This window comes from Monopterus albus, unplaced genomic scaffold (assembly GCF_001952655.1).
Source record: "Monopterus albus unplaced genomic scaffold, M_albus_1.0 scaffold85.1, whole genome shotgun sequence".
Classification (NCBI taxonomy): Eukaryota; Metazoa; Chordata; class Actinopteri; order Synbranchiformes; family Synbranchidae; genus Monopterus; species Monopterus albus.
Window position 1 is genome coordinate 45,395 of NW_018127965.1, and position 10,029 is coordinate 55,423.

The 10,029-nt window shown below is 41.4% G+C and overlaps 1 protein-coding gene across 4 annotated transcripts in view; it reads left to right on the forward strand.

Moving 5' to 3' along the window:
• The window catches only part of ttyh3a (tweety family member 3a), a 24,321-nt gene that overhangs the window by 9,626 nt on the left and 4,666 nt on the right, over positions 1 to 10,029 (forward strand). For all 4 annotated transcript variants that reach the window (XM_020607353.1, XM_020607352.1, XM_020607355.1 and 1 more), the window contains exons 7-13: positions 402 to 474; positions 1,669 to 1,744; positions 3,866 to 3,921; positions 5,800 to 5,892; positions 6,683 to 6,775; positions 7,584 to 7,720; positions 8,970 to 9,146. In XM_020607353.1, coding sequence (XP_020463009.1) covers positions 402 to 474; positions 1,669 to 1,744; positions 3,866 to 3,921; positions 5,800 to 5,892; positions 6,683 to 6,775; positions 7,584 to 7,720; positions 8,970 to 9,146 — 705 coding nt within the window. The remainder of the gene's footprint in view (positions 1 to 401; positions 475 to 1,668; positions 1,745 to 3,865; positions 3,922 to 5,799; positions 5,893 to 6,682; positions 6,776 to 7,583; positions 7,721 to 8,969; positions 9,147 to 10,029) is intronic.

The following is a 10,029-nucleotide window of genomic DNA, read 5'->3' on the forward strand; positions in this document are numbered from 1 at the left end:
TCCTGTAGGCTGCTTCGTCCCTGCCAGTGATGCGACCTATCACTGCGGTGTCGTCCGTGAACTTTAGGATGATGTTGTCTTTGTGAGAGGTGACACAGTCGTGGGTGAACAAGGAGTAGAGGATGGGACTGAGGACACATCCCTGTGGGGTGCCAGTGTTCGTAACTACACAGCTTGGGCTTTTTTTCCCCCTTGAACAGCAATTAATCAATTATTTTATTTTTTTTATTTACTCTTTGAATCTACTGTCTGTAGATTATTAGAAGGTTTGACATGTACTGAAAGACTTGCCTAGCTTAAGCGGCTCTCCCTCTACTACTACAATGTACATAAGAATTGTCTGGCTTTAACGCTGCAGGTTAAAGGTGCTTAAACCTCACACCTTCTCTTGCTCTCCCCAGCGTGTGCTTGTTTGGTGTCGTGGCTCTGGTAATCAGCTGGGTCTCTCTGGGGCTGGAGTTGGCCATCTCTGTGGTAAGTGCCTCCATCAGAGCATGATCCTGTTTTCCAGGTGGAACGTCACAGTTCTTTGCATATAATTGGACAGAGTTAATTGGGAATTAATACAATGTATTTCATATGTGGCACAATCAGAGATGGCAGAATATGGCGGTCTTTATTTTACATAAGCACTACATTTGACGAGTCAAATTACTGATAAAAATTGTAGTGAAATACAGTGAGTGATAAAAATTAGAAACGCATGTATGATGCTGTCCAGTATAGTTAATACTACTCCTAATTAAAATATTCTGTTTTTGTTGAAATAGCTACCTTAGTATTATTATTGTATTGCATCACATGACAAAATACAGAGCAGTTGTCTTTTAATGGTTACTCAGCATTTCCCAGAAATCCTTAAGTCTAATCATGGTTATTAAGACCTGTGATCAACAACTGGGATTAGCATTGTAGCCGTAATATTGCAGTCCGTGTTCACAGAAGGCCAAAGCAGCCAGTTTAGCTGCCTTATGGATGGGTAACACTGCTTAGGTTCAGGCTACAGTGACATAAATTCAACATTTTTGTATATAAACCTTTTTTATTAATTCAAACAGACATTTTAAAGTATATTTTCCGGGATGATGAAAAATGTTAATGAATGCAAATCTGTATTCATGTAAATGAAATATCAATGTGGAGGATTTCTTCCTCTGCAGATGAATCAGACTTCACACGTAAATGTCTTAATATAGTTTATGTGACTGCTCTCAGCTGAGACACAGTCAGCCTGTCACACTGTAAGACTGTTTATGTGCCTCCATGTCGGCAATAACCGAGGCTGGAGGCATTATGTTTTCAGGTTGTCTGTACAGCCCATGCTTGTGAACGCGATATCTCAGGAAGGCTTTGAGGGAAATTTTTTTTTTTCCAAATTTGGTAAAAGTGTCCACTTCGACCCAAGAATGAATTGAGATTTAGGTGGTCAAGGTCAGTGACCTCACGTCTGTCCATTCCTGTTAATTTGACTGGTTGGCGGAGGCATAGAACCACAAAGCGGTAATTCTACTTAAAGTTGCAATCATTTACTCACATCATAGATGACTGCATTTAGGATCATCTTGGTGAACGTGTTTTACTTTATTGTTGTTGAGATGAAGTAAAAAAAAAAAAAAGTCACTTCAGTTGTCTTTCTTCATTTAAGTTTTAATTATCTTGTTTTTCCAGTCCTCCAGTGACTTCTGTGTTGCTCCTAATACATATGTCACCAAAGTGGCAGACCAATATGGAGTCATCAGTCAAGGTATGAATCACATACACTTAAGTATCCTTCATATGTATGTTGTAAATAGTTGGCTTTATATTCACTCAGCTTACAGAATGGTGGATATTAGTCATTTATAATTGTAGAGGACATGTCAGCCTGTATTGTTTAATCTCCTCCTCCTTCCTGGTCTCAGTGCTCTGATTATTGTGCACCAGTGAGAGGATATTGTTCTCCGTCTTGTCCATGGCCCATAAAAAACCCTCTAAATTTACTGCAACATCTGCAGCAGGGTCAAAGGGGCAATAGGCTGCCCTACAAAGCAGTACAGAAGCCTGTCTAATGTGTCTCGTTTTAATAATTGCCCAATACGTCTCACGATGGGATGAGTGGAAGGAGAAAAAAAATTATAGTGCCCAGGGGTTGTGTGTTTAGAAGAGCACGGTGTATTAGTAAAGGAGATAAGAGCATTGGACAAGTGGTTCAGAGACGCCGTTTAACTGTTGTGCTGTGTAGTTCATTTGAACAATGAGCACCATCTTATTCTGTGCACTGTATTATGCTGTGTTATTACATCACAGGATTTGTTGTTTTACTCCCCTGGATGGCTGCTATATTTTTTTATGAATGTGCATCATTTCAACAGCCCTGATTCTTATTTTTCATTCCTCTGCTTTCTCCTCATTGTGTAGTTATGTCAGACACATGGTCTTAATCCAGATGAAGAGAGAGAGGTAATCTGTGCAGGTTGTCATTTTGCACCCATATGGTATTCTAATGGCCTCATTTGTAAAACAAATTATAGCAGCAGAGACTGGATGAGCTACATCCCTGATGTCTGGCAGCCAGTCGTTCTTCCTGTTTAGAAATCCTTTGATAACAAAATATTGTAAATACAACAGAGCATTCTGAAACTCCAGGGACTGGGATCAGGTTTGTTTTGACTCAGGTCAGGCCAAAATGTTTCACCAGGTAGGATAATGTGATGCCACACCTTGGTCTAATAAACAAGCTACAGTAACTTGTAATTGAAACCTGAAGGGATGGCTCACTGATGATCAATGTGATCATAAAACAGAAAAAATACTCCTCTTACCCATTGCATTGTAAGTGAAGCTTTATTCTGAGGTTTTATGACTGAGTCATGGAGCAGAACAAATATTTCATTTTCTGCTGTGTGGTAGAACAGTGGTAGAGTTCATAGAACTGACACCAAACCTAACTGAGCTCTATGATGAGGCATCAGTGTGTTTATACATTACCAGAAGTCAGACTCCAGGAAATCTGCTCCTCCTGATATTTGCGTGTGGGTGGATGTGGGAGAGTGGCTCGATTTGATATGTACGTCTCTGCACCAGAAATTCTCCTCCCATGCTTAGCTGTGTGGGAAAGAAGCTCCTGACACAGCAGTGTTTGTCGACGTCAGTTACACCATGTGTTAGGTCGGTGGTGGTATGTCTTCTCAGAGCTTGTATTTGTGGATATTGTTGTAGCTTATTAGTTGCACGCTCCCATATAAAGGATTTCTCATCTACTCCTACTCAGTGCTGTGGTAGACGTAACTGAAGTGGGTAATAATAGCATGTGAAAGTCTAAAACCTTAAACACAGTCTGCTTTGCTTCACGGTGTACGAAGCAACATACAAGTCTGGTCATGTCGTAATTTAACAATAACTCCACAGACGATGTAACTGCCGTTTGTGTTATACTTCAGCCTTTCACTGGCTGTGAAAGTGGCTGTGCTGTTGTTGCTGTGTCAAAGGAAAAACATTCACTCATGCTCTTACGACACGTGAACTTAATTCATTTGGAACTTGTTACCTCAGAGCTCCGGATTAGCTTAGCAGGCGCACAGTTACAGAAGCAATCGGACTATAACGGCAGCAGAGAGCACGACAAGAGAGCTATAAAATACAATGTCTTTTGGCCTCCTCCTTAGAACAAATCATTAGTGACTGAAGCAGGAAGTAAAACTCGTGGAGTGTGAAATAAGGGAAAGCAAAATTAAGACACTTAACTAACTTTTCTTTAAGTGACTGTAATTAATGTCCGCAGTTTTATAAATGCTTTATATTTACATTATTGTTAGTTGCAGCCCTCCGTGTGAGTTTGACTCTGTTGGCATATTTTGTTCTCTTCATTCTGTCCTTTTGCACACAGAAATCCTGCAGTACTACCTTAGTTGCAGTTCAGAACAGACCAACCCCTTCCAGCAGGTTTGTTGCATATATTTCCAGAGTTCATTCTGCTTGTTTATATATGTTAAATCAAACCAGTTTCCCCTTTTACAATTAATAGATTGTGTCTGGATAATAGTTGATGCTTATAATACTCATATCTCAGCAGCATATTCACTACATGATGTATGTGACCTTGTAATGTGTAAGAATTCAAGTGGGCACAGTGAGTCACTCCCATTGCCTCAAAGAAGGGACTTTTTTCTGTTCAACAGTACAATAGCTCCTATTCTGCCAGCAGCGGCTAATAGTATGCATCTGCTTTAAAGTGTGTGTTAGATGCTAGAGATGTTCTGCTAAAGTAGAATGTCACTTTTATTGTGAATCTAGTTTGCTTTAATGGACTACCTACGTTTTATCTTTCAAACTCTATGAATAAATCAAAACATCTGAGTGCTACTGAAGTCCAGGGATCTATTCTTAGAACAGCTAGAAAGAAAAGAAAGCTATATATAATAGCTGCAGTTGATATTCCGATGCCTTTGCTTTTTAAGTGCTGTATTGTGTCAAATTTATTTTATATGGATAAATTTGCCATTTTTGACCATCAGTCTACATTAACTTACCCAGAGACCTGTGTGCTGTGGTCAGGTGTGTCCTTTTTGCTTTAATTATTTATTTATTTTGTCTAGAACTTGATTGCAAATTGGATATAATTTAGAAAGGCACACACCTGTGTATATTCACACTGCACGTCAACACAGAAACCACAGGCCGTAAAGTCCGAGGAACTCTCTGTAGATCTCTGTGATAATACTGTGGTGAGGCATAGATCAAGGTGAGGGTATAAATCCATTTCTAAAGCTTTGAATTTTTCCAGTGGTGCTGTGGGCTCAATAACTGTGAAATGGTTCCTATGGTTTGTCTGACCAAACTGAGCAATCGATCAAGAATGACCTTGGTCAGGAAGGTGACCACAGAGCTTCAGAAGTCATCTGCAGAGGTGGGAGAACCTGTCAGAAGGACGACAAACTCAGCAGCCCTCCATCAATCAGGCCTTTATGGTAGAGCAGCTAGACAGAAACACTTTGAGTAAAAGACATACGACGGCTCACTTGGAGTTTGTCAAATAGCACTTAAAGGACTCTAAAAGCATGAAGAAAAATAATCTCTGGGGAGGCAGAAATTGAATCCTCTGGACAGAACTCCAAGCCAGGCACAGTGCTTATCACCCGTCTAACACCATCCCTGCAGTGAAGCATGGTAGCAGCAGCGTAATACTTCACAGTGTCAGGGGCAGGGAGACTGGTCAGAATTGAGGGAAAGATGAGTGCAGCCAACTATAGAGAGGTCCTTGAAGAAAACTTGCTCTAGAGTCTTGACCCAAGACTGGGATGACGGTTCACCTTTTGGCATGACTGTCCATGAGTGGCCCAGCCAAAGCCCAGACTTGAACCCTAGAGAATGTCTGTGGAGAGACTTGAAGGTGGCTGCTTACAGATGCTTCCCATCCAGTCTGATGGATAAACTGCTCTAATACAGGTGTGCAAAGTTTCTACAGATTTATCCAAGAAGAGTCAGAGCTGCAATTGTGGCCAGGGGCCTCTATGACAAACTGAATTGTCTAAATGCTTTAGTAAATGAGAGAATTCTGGTTTAGATTTTTAATAAATCTCCATGTTTTCCACTTTGTCTTTATGGTTTATTGAGTGCAGATTGATGGGCAAAGATTGCAGTTTTATCCACTCAAATTAAATGCTGAAAATAGGAGAAAGTCAAGTGATCTGCATACTCTCTGAAGCCACTGTATGCGTCAGTCTGTCAGTATGCTTTCACTAGATTTCTACTTGTAATGGTTAAACATACAGATACTGTTAAGATGTGCTGGGCTGCTACAGTATTTATATTCCATTTCAGAAGCTTTCCGGGAGCCACAAAGCATTAGTGGAAATGCAGGATGATGTGTCTGAACTGCTACACTCTGCCACCAGAGAATATAAACAAACTAAGGTATGTCTCCAGCCCCATCGATACAAGCTTTACGAGAAATGCCGCATTCCAGGCTAGCCTTTACCATAAACACCCTCCCCACACACACAGAAGTCACAAGCGATCTTGTGCTATCATATGTGGTGACAAAATATCCTAGTGAATGGAGCCAAAAGACTGACGTCCAGAGACATGAAGCACCACTGCCCTCATAAAGGTCTGCTGACGGTGTACCTGGGAGCTGCATTAGGCTTTGACTGGCCTTTGTCTATACAACAACTGTGGTATTGTCCCACATTGGTCTTTACATTTTATTGACAGCCACAAAAGAGATGTTGGGATAGAGAGGCATATTTCACTTCACGTGCCCACACAGAGAAATGTGTCAAGGCTGTGCAAACGTGTTCTACTAAAACAAAAACAGGAGGGAGAAGGAAGATGCTCTGTTAAAACATATCAGATATTGAATCGGCTTTTTCAGCTGGAGTAGATGTGTACAGCTGGATGATGGTGAAAGACATCCCTGATAAATGTGCATAAAATGAATAGTCAGTGAATTTATATAAGAGATTGGTATTTATTCTCCTGCTTCCTTTTTGTTCACCTTTATTTGTATTCACTTATTTTTGACAGTTTACAATAATTTAAGGTAGGAAATTACCACTCAGTTGCATTTTTGTCATGTAGACAGTGAGAAATGCACAAATTTATTTTGTTTTCCACTGTCTGTTGCATCAGTCCTGGTATCCAAGCATACAAAGCTGCCAAAGTTTGTTTCAGCAGTGTAATTATTATTATTTTATTTTTTCAGGAAAGTCTAGAAGAGATCCAGGGGATACTAAACACCACGGAGATCAGTCTACATCAGCTCACTGCATTGGTGGACTGTCGTAGCCTGCACATGGTGAGCTGGGAGGAGAAGACTTAACAAACTGAGATATTTTTAAGGGCACTGCACACAGGTGGCATGTGACATGCGTCAAAACACCCGCACGCATTATTTTCGGTGAAAGTTCACCACTTGTGTGAGGGCTGACACACATCACCGTTTCAGGATGTTATTGTCCCATATTGTCAACACACATCAAAACTATCAAATACTTAAATACTCAACCATTTTGGTGGTCCCATACTGAATTCACGCTGCTCCTGGTGTGTGTTACAGGAGTCGTGACGTGTCACATGACAAGCCACAACGCAGCGCTGCGGTGCCCTTTACTGTAGCTCTGCTCCAAGTCTGATGAAAAGGCCTGGGGATTCATTTGTTGTGACAATTTTTTAGTGTGTCTTAGTTGTGTAAAGCAAGCCCTCTTTTACACTTGTGCAACTAGTGTGCAAATGCAAGTGAGGTTTTTCCTTGTTGCTTATTTTATGACAATGGTAGTATCTTCAGTAGACTATGAAAAGTTTCTGCTGTGCAGTGTGTAGATAATGTAGACTCCCAGTTGTGATAACATGGAGTGCATTGCTTTTTTTCAAGCCAAGAGAAAACATGCATTGCCTTCCTTCTACAGTAGTTCACCAACTGTGAGCTTAAATGAGAAGTAACATCACATGGATCTTAAACACCCTCTTAGAATACACATGCTGAAATTTGAAAACTTTTTACCAAATCTCATGTGTTTCTTTGCACTGTCCTTCCTTATGGTTTTCAAACGTATACTCTGACCTGTGTGTCCATGCCACAATAAAACTGCCTGCCCATGTTGCAGGACTATGTCCAGGCTGTGACAGGTCTGTGTTATGATGGATTGGAAGGCCTCATCTACCTGGTACTCTTCTCCTTCGTCACCACTCTCATGTTCAGCTCGATTGTTTGCAGTGTGCCTCATACTTGGCGGGGCAAGCGGTAAGACGTCTGCTGCCATCCTGTTGTATACCCCCTTCTCACAGTCATGTAGGAACCAACATAAAAGCTTTTAAACCAAGTTTGTATTAGTTCTGTGTATACAGTGAGAAATAATATATGAGGGTTTAGCCTATCAATTAATTATGGTTATATAGCTTCTAACCCTCTTGCTTTTGGATGGCATGGAAGTAAAGCACACAAAGTGCTTCAGAAAAAAACATCTACACAGTTAGGGAAACATGACTATTTTTGCACAAGACTTGTGTGTGCTATTTAGAGAATGACTGTGTTTACCACTGGGACAAGTCCAGAAGGCTCTAGCTGCTTCTTCAAATAGATTACTTCCTGTTATCCCCCCTTAATTTTGCCGGGTTGGCCTACATCTAACATAACCATTGTCTGAGCTGGTGTAATTTTCTGCAGCAGAGGGGTGAAATTATCCTGATTTATTTGTTATTACCAGCAGATAAGGTTTGCAGAATGGCTACGAGGAGAGTGGTTTCCCAGGCACAGCCGTCAGTTCAGCTGCTCCGCATAATTAACTGGTCCTACTTTGGGGTCGTGTTGATCAGTGTGATCTCAGCTGGAGCTTCCTGTTATAAAGCAAATGCTTCTACGCTGCCAGTCTGTTTTTCTCAGTGGTCCCTGCTAAGTTCTACTATTATAAATCATATAATACTAATGTTTACTATTATAATTCATTTGACCCCATGTGAAATTACAGCTTGTAATAGCAGATTGTGAAGATTCATGCTTTGTATTGAGCCATAACATTTCTAGAGTTTTATTAGTATTATTAATTTGAGTCAATTTTAAATGCATATTTAGTTAAAATGTATTGTAAGATTTGATTCTGGGATATTATGGATGTGATCAGCCCATGATGTCAGTGTCACTGTCGCTCTGTTTTGACAGCCCCTGATCAGTGTATTGTTGTTTTCTCCCAAACACTGCTGAGCCTCATTGTTTGAAAAGAAGCAAGCAGAATCTCATTCTTTCTGCAAAAGTAGGCTGCTGCATTTATTAGACAATATGGAAATGAATTTCTTGTGGTGATACAAAATTAGAGCTTTTAATTTTCCAGTTACATCAGTCTGTTTTCACAGCCTTTGTTCGGTTCGTTTTGGGTCCATGGAAGAATGACTGTGATTCTGCTTCAGACAGCAGAGAATTCCTCTCTCCCTCAGGCAGACAGGACAGGGGGTCCCTCTGGTGGTGCTGGTTTTACAGTGTTTTGTTGTCTTTGCAGGAGTGAGGACAACAGTGATAATGAGTCTCTGAGTCATGGAGGTAGGCCGGGAGGACATGATAACTTGTACCGAGTGCACATGCCCAGCCTGTACAGCTGTGGCAGCAGCTACGGCAGCGAGACCTCCATCCCTGCTGCAGCCCACACTGTCAGCAATGCACCTGTCACTGAATACATGTACGTCACCGCTGCTTCAGACTTCTGTGAATCTGACTAGAAATCAGCACTAAGTGAAAGACCAGCATTGGTAGCTGATTCATTTTCATGTCATAGACTGGGGTCTGCTCAGTCTATTAGATACATCATGTACTCAGGAGCCAGTTTATATGTCCCCACAGAGATGCTCAGCTCTCCTATAGATCAGTGGTCCCCAACCCCCGGGCCGCGGACCGGTACCGGTCCGTGGATCAATTGGTACCGGGCCGCACAAGAAATCATTAATTATTTCCGTTTTATTTATTATCCGAGTCTGAACGATCTGTTATTGTGAAAAATGACCGCATTCTCTCGGTTACATTTTGGTCACTTGAGCGCCAAAACTGGCTTACTTGTGCGACATATTAAGCCTGCTCAGTGAACTCAATCTGTCACTTCAGGGGAAAATGACAACTGTCTTCACGTTGGCAGATAAAGTAGCTGCATTTAAAGCCAAACTGGATTTGTGGGGACGGCGCGTCAACAGAGGCATTTTGGACATGTTTCAAACATTAGCGGGGATTTTGGGTGAGACTGAGCCTGAGCCTTCATTCTCCCAGCTGGTGCACGATCACCTGTCTTTGCTTATAAAAGAGTTCGAGCGCTACTTCCCAACCACAAAGGACCCACGAACTGCCAAGGAAGGGATCCGCAACCAATTTGTCAACAAACCAGGTGAATCCAGCAGGTCTGTGCAACAAGAAGATCAACTGCTGGAGATCGCAAATGACGGCGGCCTTAAAAGTATGTTCGAGACAACAACTCTGTCGGTGTTCTGGATTAAAGTCATGACAGAATACCCTGAGATCGCCACCACAGCACTGAAAACCCTGTTGCCATTTCCGACATCCTATCTGTGTGAAGC